Source organism: Pseudorca crassidens, chromosome 1 (assembly GCF_039906515.1).
Source record: "Pseudorca crassidens isolate mPseCra1 chromosome 1, mPseCra1.hap1, whole genome shotgun sequence".
NCBI classification, from domain to species: domain Eukaryota; kingdom Metazoa; phylum Chordata; class Mammalia; order Artiodactyla; family Delphinidae; genus Pseudorca; species Pseudorca crassidens.
Genome location: NC_090296.1, coordinates 177,982,304 through 177,998,525, shown reverse-complemented (window position 1 = coordinate 177,998,525; position 16,222 = coordinate 177,982,304). Strand labels below are relative to the sequence as shown.

Here is a 16,222-nt window from a genome sequence, read left to right as displayed (position 1 = left end):
TCATCGGCTTCACCTGGAAAAATATTCTTCATCGATGCTGATTTCAGGAATTTCCCGGCATTCATAATGTCGCAGACGAGCTTTTGGTGCACTTAGGGGACAAGGAGCCTGTAAGAGCCCCACTGGGTGTGCTCCTCTCTCCTGGGGACCACATGCTCCCCCCACGCCCCCCCAAGAACTTACCGCCAGGTACTGCGGGGTGAGGCCGCCCAGACCCGTCAGGTTCCCCCAGGTGGCAGTGTTGAGCTGCTGCATCTGCTGCGCCAGCTGCTGCTGGAGACGCCTTTGCTCCTTGTCCTTCTGAGTGTCAGCGAACTTCACCACAATCGGTGAAGAGCAGCCCTGTGGTCAGACACAGCGGAAAGTGGAGAGGGGGTTACAGCCTGGCCCACTCCGCTCAGGACACTCAGTCAGCTCGGGGCCTAGCTTTCTGAACTATTCTGCAGCACAGGGGATGGTCTGGCCTCGTTTTTAAATGGTTTGATGGTCCTTCTTCTTCTCTGAATAGTACCATCAACAGAAAATTCCAGATCCTGTCACTGGTGTCTTTGGGGCTCTGGTGGTCGATGAAGCCATCTGTGCTCGTGCTCTGATTATTACACTGCCTCTCCTTCTCTCTTCATGGGTCTTCCTTCCACCATCCCAGGGCCTCCTCAGAGACAAGAGACCTTATCATTGTCCTTTAATTAAGCTTCACGGTTCGCTTGTCTGAAAGATGGACTTGTCCTGGTGTGTCTGCCTGTTTCCGCGCGTGAGCAGGGGACAAAGGAGGGGAACGAAACGTTGTAATGGGAATGAACATGCCTGTCGCTCATGTCTTTTTTTCCCACTCTTTCCAATGTTAAGTATTTTTGAACTTTGGAACTGTAGGAATCATATCGACCCAGTAATATAATCGGGAGAAGTGGGTTTCATTTTAGGAACATGGATGAAGGAAGGAGATTTTCAGAGGACACGGGCATGGACCAGTGTCACTGTCCCCATGTTTTCAGAAGGGGTTCTCCTCCTTCGGTACCACATCTACTCTAGCTGAATCCCAGGAGCTACAACAAATCAAAAAGAAAATATCAGAAGCAGTCTAGTCCAAGGAGACGCATCTCAAATGGCAGGAGGCGATGTCTACTTAGCTTCTTTTCCTAATCAGTCTCGCTGTTCTAGGAGCTTCTGTGTTCGTTTCCTTTAAAAGGCAGGAGCAGAGGTAGTGAGTGAGAAATGGCCAAGGGTTATATAGAACAGGACCAGTTCATGTCTGATACGGAGAAAATCGTTAGGGAAAGTAAGGGCCTGACACCTCAGGCAGGAGGACTTCCTTTCGAAAGCAGCTTTTCGACATTCGCCACTTGGCAAAGACTCAGCAGAAACCAACTCTCTTCCCTCTCTGTTTAGCTTGCTAAACATCCCATCACAATTAAAGCTGTGAAATTTTGCTGAGATAAAAAGAAGTTAATTCTACCCAAGCGGTTAAAAAAAACCCCACTTTTTATTGAAACTCAGCATGATAACAGACCTCTCTCTTCTCCTCCCAGAAATTTAATATTCCTATTTAAATGAGCTTTTCCCTTCCCTTTGGGTTATTTTTCTTTCTCCTAGAAAACAGAGTTGCATTTTTTTCTTATCACGTTGGGTAGCTACTGGGGATGGAACTATGCATACGTGAAGCTATCATGCCTGCTGTTACCCCCCAACATGTGAGAAAAGTGAGGTGACTGGGTGTTGAACCTCCAGCAGACTGGTCTTCAGCTCTGGGAGTCACAGTCATGGCACAGATGTTAAGAGTATCAGTAAACTGCATAAAAGTAATGTTTCCACCGTTTAAAAAATCTATACTTCATTGTTCTTCATCTGCTCCGTGTTTCAGCGTTTCATCACTTTAAAGACAGCAAAACCACTCTGAAGATGGAAATTACAGACAGCAAGGGTTTTGCCTGGAAAGGGTTGTTATTGTATCAAATTTGTCCCATAACAAATTATAGCATCTCTTCCTAACAGTTCATTTACGGTTGGCTTTTTTCTTCCTTAAATACCAAAAAATGATATAAAAGCAGAAAATCAGGCCAATGATTATAGTTCAAAAATGACTTGTATAAACCATGAAAGGGGAAAACAGGGTGGGGAGAGATTGGAGGAAAGTGGGAAAATCAAGGTACCATATAAAGATTAATGATTTTTAAAATAACATGTTCTTTTAAACTTTAACAGTGACATCGTTTTGAATTCACATCTCTTGGATCATACATCTTGGTGGAAGATGTAAGCCAGAGTCCTGAAAATAATGTAATTAATTCAAAAAAAGAAAACAAACTGCAGTGGTACAAGTGTAATGAGACTGCATAATATGTAATCTTCTGTTTAAATGTCAATATTTTTGAATTAAACAAGAAATTTAAGTGTCTGAGGGCTCCTCTGATTAAGCATGGATGTCCAGATTTAAAAACAAGTGCATCAGATCTGATTTCTGATAATAGCAGTATTAACAAAGGATCAAGGATTTCTGAAGAATAAATATGCCCCATTCTCTACAGCAAATTCTTTTCACTCTGAGAGCCTGTTATTTTCTTGGTTCGGGTTCATACCCAGTTCTGCTGTATTTTCTCGTGCTCTCCTTCCGTAGGGACCCAGGAGAACACAGACCTCCCACTCGGGCGGGGGGCCCTGGGTGAAGGAACTGGGGTGGCAATGTTTCCAACAGAGCTGAAAGAATTGAGGTTACAAAATCATCTAAGGGGAGACCAATTTAGGTACAAATCACTCAATTACAGGAAATTAAAATCTTTAAGAATGAAACACATATATATGGAAGATAATAAATACAGGTCAAGACTTCCTTTTTCTTAACAGTACTTTCATTTCATCTCCAGACTGATATGAAGCTGGAAACCAGGCTGATCCCCGATAAAGGAGCTCCCCAAGGTAAGGGAAAGGGTAGGGGGAGGGGACAAAAACATGATCACGTGTGTGACTGCATGTTGTTCAAGATTGGATTCCTAGACATTTCAAATCCTGCTAATTCTCTCTTATTGTGGCCGATTTTCACCTGAGCTTGCCTTCACGTAGGGGGGTGTGAGTGTCTTAAAAATGCATTGCACTGAAAGGAAAACACAGTGATTATATAAGATATGTTAGGAATATTGAAGTCAAAAGAAAGTTCGAAAAAGACAATAGGCTTTGCAATGCTGATATCAAAACTCAGAAAAGTACAGTAAACACTTAATGACAATGCCATGCACACTCTTTACCCCCCGCTTCCACCCACCCTTTGGCTCCCTAGAGAAAGGTTGCCCACAAAACAAGACCCGTAAAGATCACTAAGCTCCCGGCATGCTTCGGGAGATGCAGCATTGCAAAAAACAAACAAATGAACAAAAAAAAAAATTAAAACCCCCCCAAGAGTGGAGGCAAAAAAGAAGCTCAAACGATCAATAAAGAACTTTTTGGCACATTAAATAAAACTGAAAACAATTTTTTTTTCAAAAGATGAAAAACGTTAACTTCAGGTAACACTACAAAGCCACCTCCAGAAAAGATCACCCATACACAAAGATACAGTTTACATAATACAGCAGAACATGCACTCCCAAAGGATTCTATCAGACAATACAGAATAAGTAACAGCATATCACTCTTGGAGTGTTTTTGTGCAAAATTCTGAAAGGCCATGACCCGAATCACAGACTCAAAGTACAGAGCCATTGTCTACATTTGTGGACCCACGCCAGCCTATTTCTCTTCCCCGAAAGCCACTAACTCTCATTAGGAGATCACATTTGAGCCTTTGAGTTTCTTGGTTATTGTTCATTTTTTAGTAAGGGTGAAAATCTAATTTCTCGGGGGACTCTCATACATGAACATTTGCACTGGTTCAATGAGGTGGGAGAAGTCTTAACTTTCTCCAACATTCTTGATGCAAAAACAATTTGTTTGTCTCGATTAAAGATAACTTGACCCCGCATTAAAAAGAAAATAAAAAAGAAATGAAAGAACCCTGTGATTTTGCACAGGGCCAGCTGCAATTTGGAATGGGGTCTGTTAATGTTCTACCCATCCCACCCCTGGGGCTGGGGAACGTACTCGATTCTTGGGGTATAGAAGGATGCTCGGTTTAAATTGCATCATGAACTTTACACAGCAGGACCTGGGCCACTGCAATAAAAGGCTCAAAAAGGAACGCAGAGCAAGTGGAAGGTTTTACACTAAGTGCATTTCCAGTCATCAGGGGAAAAATTCAGAGAGAGAGGGAGAGAGAGAGAGGGAGGAGGAGAGAGATTAAGGAAGAAGGAATATGAATGAATGGAGAGAGAGAGATGGTGAAAGTTTACATCTGTGATTGTCATGTGAACAATCCACACAGGAGAGAATTGCTTTCCATTCCCCACCATTTGCACAAAGAAAACAAAGAAAGGGCAGATGATACAGTACCTCCATGGTCTGAGACTGATGCATGGCTTTGATTGCATTCTGTGCCATTGCCCTTGTAGAAAATGTGACAAACGCACAGCCTGTGGGAAACAAGGGGACAGGGAGCAGGAAAGACAAAAAACAACAAGACAAAAGGTTTGGACGCTTGTTAAACCAACACAGTCTACGAGAACTGCCACAGGACGACACTGTTCTCAGTAGTACATGAAATCAACAACTTCTCTCTTTGGTTTTTATCTCGTGTTGCTTTTTACTTACAGTGCTGACCTGCTAATCTGACCACAGCAGAAAGATTTACTGATGGATTAGTTTATTTATTTTTAAAATGGAGTCCAGGGGAAGGAGGCTGGGTACTTTCTTTTTTTAAGCCACGGGTGGGGGGGGGGGGGTTTGAAATGCGCAAGACCTAGTTTGCATTTTCTAAAATAAAAAGTTGCGATTTTACATTTTCTCCTTGTCTGTCTTGACTTAGGGCATCTACCCATTCCAGCTCTGTATTTCAAACATGAGCCTTGCTTTCTAAGCAGCAAACAGTAAAATCCTCACACCCAGGGCAAATTAGCAACTAGATTCCAACAGCTCGAAATGTCAGCAAATAAATATACCTCATCTCTTCTGGGTAGTTAAAAAATAGATGTATGTATAAATATACACTCAGGCTATTCAAATGCAAACACATATACCCAAATCCTGTACAAACTACTTAGTAACTGTTAATGATGAACGAAAACAAATGCTCTGTTACTCTGGGAATATTCAACTGTGTGTATGAAGTAAAATTTAAACACTTGCATTGGATTTCTTATTTGTATCAAACCTTGGAGACTTTAAGTTGTGACTTGTGGATTCTTATCAGAGATTCCACCTCAAGTGTAACATACAGAAGACAATGTATATTTCTGTGAATGTCTCCCCTGAGACCCACAGAACTCTCTCCATGGCTATTTTTCTCCCCAGCTGTAAAATAACTAGAAGCTACAGTGCTTGTTCCTGCTTCTTGTAGCAGTGCTGGCTACCATGCAGGTCACTGCTCCAGCTACACGGCTCACTGCCCTTTCCACTAATAAAAGCACTGCCTTCTGAAATTTACATTTTATTCATCATGCACCCTTGGGCTTCTCAGAGAAAAAGACTGTGAAATTAATGCAGATTCAGGCTGATTTTATAATAATACCACCGCACACTAAAAGCTTAGCTAAAGCAACGCTGACTATTTCACTTATGATCTCTAATGACTTTAAAAGTGCATTGATTTTCAGCTTCTTTAGCCTTGCACAGTTTGAACTTAGGTATCAGAGAATAATTTAGTGTTCTACTCAATTGCCTGAAAACATTATTATTATTACTACTTAAAAGATTTCCCAATGAAGCAGATCTAAACACCGAGGGGCCGAAGCTTGTCATCCCAGAGCGAGTGCACAGAAGTGGAATTCTGGCACCAATCACGTGAGATGGTTGCCTCTGTGGCCGGGAAGCCAAACAGAACATTCTACATCCAAACAACCAGCGGGTGGCTTGGTGTATGGGAGTCACTGTGGGAGCCATTAAACACATTTTCTTTGTTTGCTCTGCATGGGTACCTGGTGAGATTATCAAGTCAATACTGTATTAGCACCTTTCAATCAAACAGCAGTAAGAGAAAGCAATGCCTGCCCACTACCCCCAAAGCACAACAACCACCAGTCATGAAAATAAGTCAATGCATTTTTTTTTTTTGGCATCACGCTGTAATTTTTAATACACAAAAACTCTCTGTACACGGGAGGTTCCTCTCATTCATCTCCGTTAAGCTGTCCTCACTGAAGCCCGACGTCTAGCTCACGAAGAATGCCAAGCTATCTCCTATGGTTTTTCTGACGTTACAGCAGCTGGTGAAGCTGACTGTTTCAACATGCTGCCTGTACCTACAGTGGCTGTGGCTTCTGTCATCAACAGAAGCAGCTGGGCAGCCTTCTCTAAGGCATCTAGATGATGTGTGTGAGATCTACAACAGGACCTCTGCTGGCTCCATACTGAAATAGACTCAGCTCTAAAATGACAGAGTCCCCAGTTTACCATCTGATTCAAAGTAGTATCTCTTGAAGATTGTGATGATCAGCGGTACTATTAACAGAGGAAATAACGCTAAGAGATTTTTCTTTTTTTTATTTTAAAAATTAAAAAAAAAAATTGGTGCTGCGTGGCTTGCGGGATCTTGGTTCCCAGACCAGGGATCAATCCTCTGCCCCTGGCAGTGAAAGTGCAGACTCCTAACCACTGGACCGCCGGGGAAGTCCCTTCATTTCCTGTCTGGAGGCTACAGTAGAGGCACAAGCAAATCATCTAATGGAGGCATATTTGAGGCCATAGGAAGCCCAGACTAACTCTGCCTTTTTTTTTTTTTTTTTTGCGGTACACAGGCCCCTCACCACCGCGGCCCCTCCTGCCGCGGAGCACAGGCTCCGGACGCGCAGGCCCAGCGGCCACAGCCTCAGCCGCTCCGCGGCATGTGGGATCCTCCTGGACCAGGGCACAAACCCGCGTCCCCTCCATCGGCAGGCGGACCCTCAACCACTGCGCCACCAGGGAAGCCCCACTAACTCTGCTTTTAGGAGTCAAGAAGCCTGTTTCATTCACTTTGCTTGCTCTTATTATCTGGGAGCATGTGCCAAACCAACACAGCTTCTAAACGGAGGTTAAGAATGCATAAAAAAATGTAAAATGTCAACAAAAATCAATAAGGCAGAGTTTATGCATCTACCACGATTTCAGAGCAGGCAGAGCTTTTGTAAGTAACTTCGGGAGAAAGATCAAGCAATTAACAGGTCTCCAAAGCAAAGTCTTAGCAAGAGAACAATGAAATGATCTCTCTATAAACTCGAACCATTGCCCCTTCCCCTCTGTGAAACCTGCAATTAAAAGGTTGACTGATGCTTCTAATTATACAATCCTCATCCCATCCAAAAAATGATCTGGCAAATCTGATGACTCCTTTAACTTTCTTATTCTACCGGCAGTGGTGCAGTAAGAGAGAACTGGCCTCCTAGGGGCTCTGTCAAGTTCCCTACTGGGTGCTGTGTTCAATTACTTAAGGGAGAAAATGACTGTCATTTATTAAATGGGAGCACGTGCTGAAAGATTCACTCTCTCTGCCGCTCTGGATGAAGCTAAGCAACTTCAGAACCGAATGTTCCATGGGTTGGTAGCCAGTTAACCTTCGTAACATCTCTCAAACAGGAGGTCCTCGCTAGATTTTCATTTTCTTTTCAGCACCACTGAAAACACTGGCTTTGGGGTGGGCCCTCAAATCTGCACTTTTCACTAACGTAGGGTCACACAAGCTCCTACAGTCAAAATGGGCTGCTGGCTTCTTCTACAAACCAGCCAGATGACTTCCCGCTGGACAGAAATGACTTAGGTCAGTTGTCCTCTTCTGTAAGATGAGCTTCTGGGTACAGCAGAGTCTACTGGGTCTTGACGGACAACTGCTCCGACCTTACAGGGTCAGCCCTCAACTGTTCTAGACTGTTGCGCGTGCTGGTGACTGACCAAAATGCTGGAGAACTTAGATTGGGAGGAAAAAAATACAGGTACCAAGACAATAAAGCTATTTTTTGGGGGTGGGGTAAGATAGCCCATATATTACTGTCTCAAAGCTTCCAAATACATAATAGCAAAAAAAAAAAAAAAAGGCAAAAATTCCCTCCGTAAATGTGTCCAACCTGTAATTTAGCCTGCCACTATTTATTGTCTCCACTTTCAGAGTGTCAGAGATTGCTCAGAGAAATGAAAGGAGCTGAACTCCTCCTATTTCAGTGAGGTTGTCTTCTTGCTGCTAAAATAGATAAATGATTGACTGGGGAAAGGTTTCTCAAAGTCATTTCCTCCTACAGACGGGATCTAAGGAAAGCACAGAGCAGATGTTGGAACCCAGCTATTACACCTGTCATTTCAGTTGAAAGGATATCTTAAACTCAGGTGTTCTACCTTTTCTCTAGGCTACATGAGAATTTTGAGAGAACTAGATGAATTCTTGCTCTGCATCAAAAAGAAGGGGAGAGAGAAAGAGAGAGAGAGAGAAAGTAATGAAAAAAGTAGAGGCACTTTTAAAAGCACATACACTGATGCCAGGGTCTCTTGCTTTTCTGCTGCTTCTTTGAAAGAGGAGCAACAGCTGCTATATTTTAACTGAAGGAAGCATAATTTAAAATAACTTGTGTGGCTGAGAAGATTTCAGCCTATGGAAACTTGTTTATAAATTCCTCTTCAGCTGTAGAAAGATCTTAATGCAGCCAATTTTTCCTCTCAGTATCTTCTGAGCAATGGCAGGGTTTAAACATATGCTATGAGTATAACATTGGAGCATCAAAAATAATACTCTAATGTGCGATCCCCAACGCTGGGTTAGTTTATTTAAAATTGGCATGGAGAGATCTTTCATTCACGGCACCTGAGGCTGAGTGCGGACTAGGACTTAATAGTTGGCAAAAATCTCATCCCTGAGATGAGGCTGGAAGATTGTACCCAGAGCAGCGTGACAAGATGCATTTAATAACCCAGGGGGCATCTGATAAAGGTTTCCACATATCTGAACATTTGGGTACCACGTGGGCAAGACTAAAATGTCACGATCAGAACTGAGTCCTCTCCATGTACGTTTTAAAAGTCAAAAGCCCTCTCCCAATATCCTGATCAGATATAACGAAAATAATTGAGGATTTAATGGCTAAATCCAGTCTGTGGTCGCTAACATCCCTGAAGATACCGCCAATTCATTTGTCAAAGGTTTTGGCAGGAGAATGCTGGAACACCATAAACACAGCTGGAATATTCTTAAACCAGCAGAAGGTTACCTTAAATGGCAGTGAAGATCTGACTGCAGTTTATGGGAAAGAAAAATGAAATCAACCCCTTCACTGTCTCTGAGTTACAGATATTTTGTTGCTATGGTGCAGCAAACCTGGCAGACTGTAACCAAATAGTCCAATCGGACTGTGGGACTGTGGATAAGTGAGAACATGTGTATTTTAGGAAATCAACATGCTAAGGTGACACTGTCCAGTAAATATGTTGGCTCAGAAGCCTCAAGCTTAGATTCTGAGAGCAAACATCTCATGTCACTGGCCATGTGTGGGCTTGTGCTACCCTGGCTTGCTTTCTCAATGAAGGCTCACACAGCGGGCCTGAGAGGTAGATCTGCCACTGCAGAAGGATCTGAGTATCATAAGGGGCGTGAAGGCATCTCAAACCAGGTTTTCCAAATCAGAAAAAGACGGCAGAATGGGTTACTGCCCCCAAAGGGGAAAAAATGCACGTTCAGATGTGGGCATACAGCGTAAAGCGAGGCAGAGTCCTAACGTTCGTTGAGTGGTTTCAACAGGCTTGGCAGGTGCTGTCCACGTACAGGCATGACAATTTCCCAGCGGGATGGGGCAGAGAGGTCCCATCTTAAAACATGATACAGATCTGGGTGATGGTGAATAACTACGGGACTTTTAAAAGTCTTTCCTGCCAATGTGTAGATCATGATTTTTTTTTTTTTTTTAAAGACAGTGATTCTAACTGAAAGTATAGCAAGGCTAAATAGGTACAAAGATGTGGGTCCTGGCAGCCCACTACTCTGATCTGGGGCAGGGGTACTGAATCAACAGCCTGGAGGAACCTCAGGTTAACACCTGCCAGGTAGGAATGTCAACTACTGATGTGGCGGAGAATGAACGACACGTGACGCCTGTTGGGGACCCAGGGCTACTAACTGCCTCCTCTGTCTTCCTTCTTGTAGCTGAACTGGGCAAAAGCAAAAACAAGAAACGTGAACCACTCAAGAGCACCTCTCCCTCATTATAATCAAATGGTTCGATTTAAATCCTTTCCTACTGACTAATTTACACCCTGGTTTAGTATTACAAAGTACTTTTCAGAGCAGCCAAGCTTTCATTTCACTTCATTTTTACTTATTTTGTAAACAGCTGAGCCAGCAACAGGCATGGAGACCAGAAATGCTGAGCGCCCCTGATCTGCAGCGCCGCACTTATTAATATTTGATTGAAAACGCCAATTCTTTAATGAAAGCAAAAGGGTAGCATGAAAGAGAACTGTTCTTTCAACAAATCACTGATTTAGGAGCAGTCCCCAGTACCCAGGAGTCCCTGGGTCCTGCTAATTGAAAAATGCAACACTGTCTGTCCTTATATCTCAGAACAAATGAGAATAAATGAGTATTTTCTTTTTTTGCCACAGGGAATTCTCATCCGTCTGCCAGAAAATCAGAAATTAGTTTTCTGTTAAAAAAAAAAAAAGCCGGGGGGCAGGGAGGAGGATTCTACTCTTTACGTTGAACCAGCAGTTCAGAAATAGGCTGCTTCTGGTGTCAAGGGCTGGTTCATCAACCAAATGGCAGATGGAATTGGTCAGGTTCTCCCATCAAGTACAGTGTCTTGACACCCTTTCCTGTGAAAGTTTTGACCATTTAAAAAAAATCTCATCTGCAAAAATAGCTAACATATGCTCAAGGATCTCTAGGCACCAATGCTCTTCATCACTGTCCCCACTGGACAGATGGAGAAATTGAGGCAGAGAGTCAGTTTGTAAATCAGCAGAGGGAAAACAGGAGTCCAGCATTCCTACTTCACAGTCAAGGTCTCTATGAAACACTATGGATGGCCTGGCTCTACAAAAAACCTACCATGGCAGTAGCTAATCACGCCCTATCAGACAAGCAGGGCAGATATCTAGACTGCTGCCATTTTCGAGTGTGGAAACTGAGGACAGAGACAGGAAAATGAATGGACCACGCCCACGATTCATGTCAGGAGAAGTTCTGGGATGGGCCCCAGGGTCACTGACCTCTAAGGCACTATACATTTCCCTATGCCTATCGCTTCTTTCTCCATGCCATACACCTTGGCAAATGCAAAAGTGCAATGATAACACGCAAGTTGTGACTGAGAATAGTCACAGGGAGACAACAGTGGTTCTTATTACTAAACTGGCAGCAGAAGAGGGATCGCAAACATATTCTTTTGTCTTTCTTGCCTACTTAATTCTTCCTCAGCCCCACTGCCTTTTCCCGTGGTATTCACTCTCCTGGTCTGTCTGCCTATCTACCTCTCCTGGATCAGATGTGATGATAAGCTCTCCTGGTGCGTATCTCCAGGATGGCACAGAGGGACCCAGGATCGAAATCCTGGTATCCTTCTGCCTGCGAGGCTGGATGGGAACCAGAGGCGATGCGGGTGCCCAGGACAAGGAACTATTTTGGGTGACACTGGTAAAGGCACACGTGGTTAAGTGACAGATTAGCTTGAGGCACTGGGCCTGCTGTTTAGGGGCCCCACTCAACATCGTGTCTTGCTCAGCTTTTAGACTCCCATCTTTCAGCGAGTGTTAAGTGTCATTTCCAGGCCTCCTCCTCCTTTTTTTTTTTTTAAAACCACCTTCAGAAGAAAATACAGGGATCACAGGCTTGGAGTCATTCCTCCCCCTCCTAGTTTTCCCCGAGATCACCTCTGTTTCAGGGCTTTGGAGGTGGAGGTAGGTGGAAAACTTTTGTTCCCTGTGCCTTCGATTCTAGCAGTTGGCATCACGAAGCTTTATGTCTAAAAGTCAAAAGAACAAATGTTCTTCCTCCCAGGGCGCTGAGTTTACGTAAGACCAGGGAGATGAAAGAAAACTAGTCCCTGGATATTTGAGGCTTAACCTTTTCTTTCAACATGGGGCGCGGGCAGTGCAGTCCCAGAACCAGAGATGGGGAATGTAGAGACATTTCTAATTAGCCCTGTGGAAGTTGCCCTGGAAACCCCATTAATTGAATGAAATCCTCTCTGCGTTGCAAAAAGACGGATTTCTTACGAGAACGGAGAAATGTGTTTTCCGTGTGCGTCTTCCCCTGGGCCTCCTGGGCTGACTCAGGAAACTAGTCAGATGGCTGGGAACACGGTGACAAGCCTTATAAGCGGTTTAAGGAGGGAGGCGTGCGGGTCCGTCAAAGGGGGAGGTAAACGTGGACAGAAGAGAGTCATCTCCAGCTACCTGTGTGGCTGCTCGCGGAAACACTGGTTTTCGTCCGCACTCGGAGCCCCAGCCTTTGCCTCTATCACAGTGACAGAGAAGAACCTACAATCTTCTCCTGGACGCAGTCACTTGTCTGTCACTTAATGGGTCCCTGTGTTTAGGACTCCAGGAGCTCTGCTCTTTGCCATAAAACCCTAACGCCCTGAGACAGGCCTGGTTACCCTGAGTCTGTATCTGCACTATGCGGGGACAGGGGCCTTTTTTTCTTGGTTTATTTCTCAGTCAAGAGGCCCACACGCTCAGCATTCTCCCAGGCACAGGCAGAAAGCCAGACAGAAGGCTAAGATGCGAGCAGCAAACATTCTCTCTCGCTCTCCGCATCTCTCCCTCATACCTCCCAAAGCTCCTTCAATCTGAGATTGAAGAGGGATGTGTAACGGCAGGGCAGCCTGTGGGCCTCCCGTCTGACAGTGATAACCTGGGCTAATATGCTGCCACTAGGACCTTCTCGACTTGAGAAATAAAAGGTGATCATTCCAGCTATGGTGAAAAGTTTGGGTTGGATAACTTCGTCCCGCAGGACGTATCTCAGGGTGACCTCTTGCTGCGTGTGGGAGCTATGTCTACCTTGACTGGGACACAGAGCTCCAATTAGCACTCAAGGGCAGAGACTCTGCAGAGAGCACACTCACCTCGACTCAGCCCGTCAGGTCCCCGGAGGATCCGGCATTCTTCTATCTGGCCAAATGGAGAGAACATCACCCGGATATCGTTCTCATTACATTTCTTCGAAACCATTCCTATGAACAATTTTCTGTCTTCCACGGCTAGGAGAGAGAAATAATGAATGAGCCAAGGCCACTTCACCTTCTTCCTCGTCATCAACGCGTCATCACCACCTCCGACTGGGTCCCGAGGCTAACTCTTCAGACACCCAGGCCACCTTCCTCCCCCACACGTGCCGTCTCTGCTCTCCCCACCCTTGCTCGGCATCTCGGCTCCTATTCCAACACTGGGAGCTCGTTTATTAATAAAACATCTTCAAAGGACACGAAACACTGTTTTTAAGTCCTTTCCCCCCATTTGGAAGCAGTAATATGTTTACTAAAATGTTAAAGTTCTAAGTAACTGCTAAATGCTGCTGTCCCATAGAGATATTCTGGGATACAGACTTTAATGTTTTTTTTTTTTTTTTGGGTAGATGTTCTTTTAACTTGAGTGACAGCGAAAGAGAAAGATCGCGAGAGGAAAAATAACAGAAGCAGATATAGTGGAAAATTGATAAACAAAACTTTTAACAAAGGATTCAGTGGAAGAAAACATTCTCCTTCCCTGATTTCAAATAGCTTTGTCCCCACTGGTCCAGATGAGAACAGGAGACAGGAGAGATGTGAATTTCTCCAGAGAGCTGGTTAAGGGGCCTTCTGTCCATAGCACTGGCTACGCAGCCCTACCCAGGTCAGCACATGTGGTCTGCACCTTACAACTGAAGCTGAAGGCAACTGTGGCCAAGTGAGTGGGGCTGCGGTTATTTGAGAATCACGTCAGGGTGGCCCCAATCTCGGGGTGAAACCTGTCACCAAAAAAAGAACAAGGAAGGAATAATGCTATTCTGCCCACTTGGAGGTAGGATTCTTGATGAACAGAAATGCCTTTTGGGCGTCAGGGCAACAACGTGCAAATTCTAACCTTGGAAGCTGTCAGTGGGTAGAGACTAGGGAAGGTTTACCTCTGATGACCGGGGAGATTTGTTTCCCTAAACTGACGTGCTTGTGCTCAGGATAACTGGCCTACACTCAGCCTCAAAGGCACGATTATTATGGATTTCAAGACAGTGTTTGGAGCTGTTTGTAGGAGACAGAGCAAAAGATCGTCCTAGAAGCCCTCAGGGAGAAGTCTTGCTTATTTCCCATGTTTCCTTTCAATCCATTTCTTAGAATTAAAATTAAAAAAAAAAGAAAGAAAGAAAGATAGCTGGCTACACCAGCACTTCAGAAAGTCCTAGCTTACGGGATCATTTTATATCTGTATTATAATCTTGTCATTGCTATTTAATTGGCTTTTATTTCTGTTTTTCTTACTCTTTTTTCTGGACAGTAAGTGTCTCATTATCATTTAACTGGCAAGAGTGTATTCTACACTTGCCAGGGCCAGTTGCTTCGGGTACGTAAGTCAGAATCTCTGGTCTGTGTCTTCCAGGAGCCGGGACGGAAGATCTATAATGGAACAGAGACTCACTTACTCTGAAGCAGCTCCGTCCAGTAGAACTCGGGGAGAAGGGGAAAGTTTGGTCTGTGACGTCCACCCCAGTAGTGAAAACCATGTGTGGCCACTGGGCACTTGAAAGGTGGCTAGTGTGATCGAGAAAGTGAATTTTTCATGGGATGTAATTTTAACTCATTTAAAATTTAAAAGCTGCACGTGACTACTATATTGGACAAGGGTGGCGCTGAGGGGCTAAGAGCGCCTAGTTGTAGGCTCCCAGGCCGGAAGTAACAGACGTGGAAGACGTTTTGTCTGACTCTAAAGATACGCCAAGGCCCAGCGGGGGAAGGATCTGGCCAAGGATCATTCTACAAGGAGGTGGCCCAACCTGCACCAGGATCTGGTACCTTCTTCAGCCCAGGGTTCTGCTCACTCTTCTGTGTTTCTCACAAGTCCAGAGGAGGCAGATGAGGCTGGGAGGGTAGGGCAGTGCTGTGACTGGGAGACCCTGGTCCTCGTTCCAGTGCTGCCATGAAGGTGATGGGTGACCTTGGAGGACGAGCTGACCTCTGTGGACCTGAGTCTTGTCATCCATAGAATGAAGGTTTCAACTTGATTCTTTTCCCTCTTCTCTTTCCTTTCTCTCTCTCTCAAGTGGTGGAGAGAAGGCAGCCTGGTTACACGCTTTGGCTGAATGAAGCCCTTGAACATGGACTTCAGCATCGCTTTCTACCCAGCCTCTCTCTCCACACTGGTGGCGGCTCCCAAGACAACGCAGAGAAACGAGGGCTCCAAAGAACACAGCTTGAAAACCACAATTACACAATCCTTGTGAACTACGAATCGGGTACCAGAGTTTGAGAAAGGCTTGATGTTAGATGTGGAATTGAAACCAGGCTTTAAGAAGCACGGGCAGGGTCTGGATGGACTGGCAGTGTGCTGGGCGCATCACGTACTAACCGAACAAGGCGCAGAGTCAGGAATGAATAAGGACTGTCTTTGTGGTGGACGGAGGAAGGCAGCCTGACTGAAGCACAATATGGACCATTTTCTATTTCATCTGCAGAGAGGGGCTGGATGCAGAAGGAAGGTCACAGGTGGTCCAGGGCCACCGCCTGTGTTGAGCTTCCTCAGAGAGAAAGGGGGTGTCACTGGCTCTGATTCCTCAGCAGAGGCTGCTGAGTACTCCACTTGCTTTATGTAGATGAAGAGTTTTAAATTTAAGAAGTCCTTCTTTCTCCTGTCAGAGTAAGTGGACTACCAATGATCTACTAGGAACTGGTGAAAGCATAGTAAGTTGAGGGCTGTGTTGGCACTGGGGTCTAAGAATTAGAAGCATCAGATGCCCCAGAAGAGGTGCTTTCTTTCCAACGGGAGCCTTTGACCTCCAGTGCGATGCCAGACTCCTCAGCATGCGAGGACTCCAGTGGCCCTGAGGGCACGTGGCATTCCCCTGAAGCAGAAGGGGAACGGATGGGACTGGCGGAAATGGGGCTGGGGAGGGAGGGAAAACTTGCAGCTGTAGTTCTTGCCCCCCGCCCTGATCCCTTCCTGCCCTCATCTCTGGGACTCCTACCCCGAGGAAGCTATGGCTGATACCTCGACGAGT

At 45.0% G+C, this 16,222-nt stretch overlaps 1 protein-coding gene across 11 annotated transcripts in view; it reads right to left on the bottom strand.

Moving 5' to 3' along the window:
- Positions 1-16,222, bottom strand: part of CELF2 (CUGBP Elav-like family member 2) — an 830,631-nt gene that overhangs the window by 61,682 nt on the left and 752,727 nt on the right. For all 11 annotated transcript variants that reach the window (XM_067701074.1, XM_067701034.1, XM_067701064.1 and 8 more), the window contains 3 exons: positions 13,101-13,235; positions 4,417-4,496; positions 184-342 (listed from right to left, as the gene is read on the bottom strand). In XM_067701074.1, the coding sequence (XP_067557175.1) occupies positions 184-342; positions 4,417-4,496; positions 13,101-13,235 (374 nt within the window). The remainder of the gene's footprint in view (positions 1-183; positions 343-4,416; positions 4,497-13,100; positions 13,236-16,222) is intronic.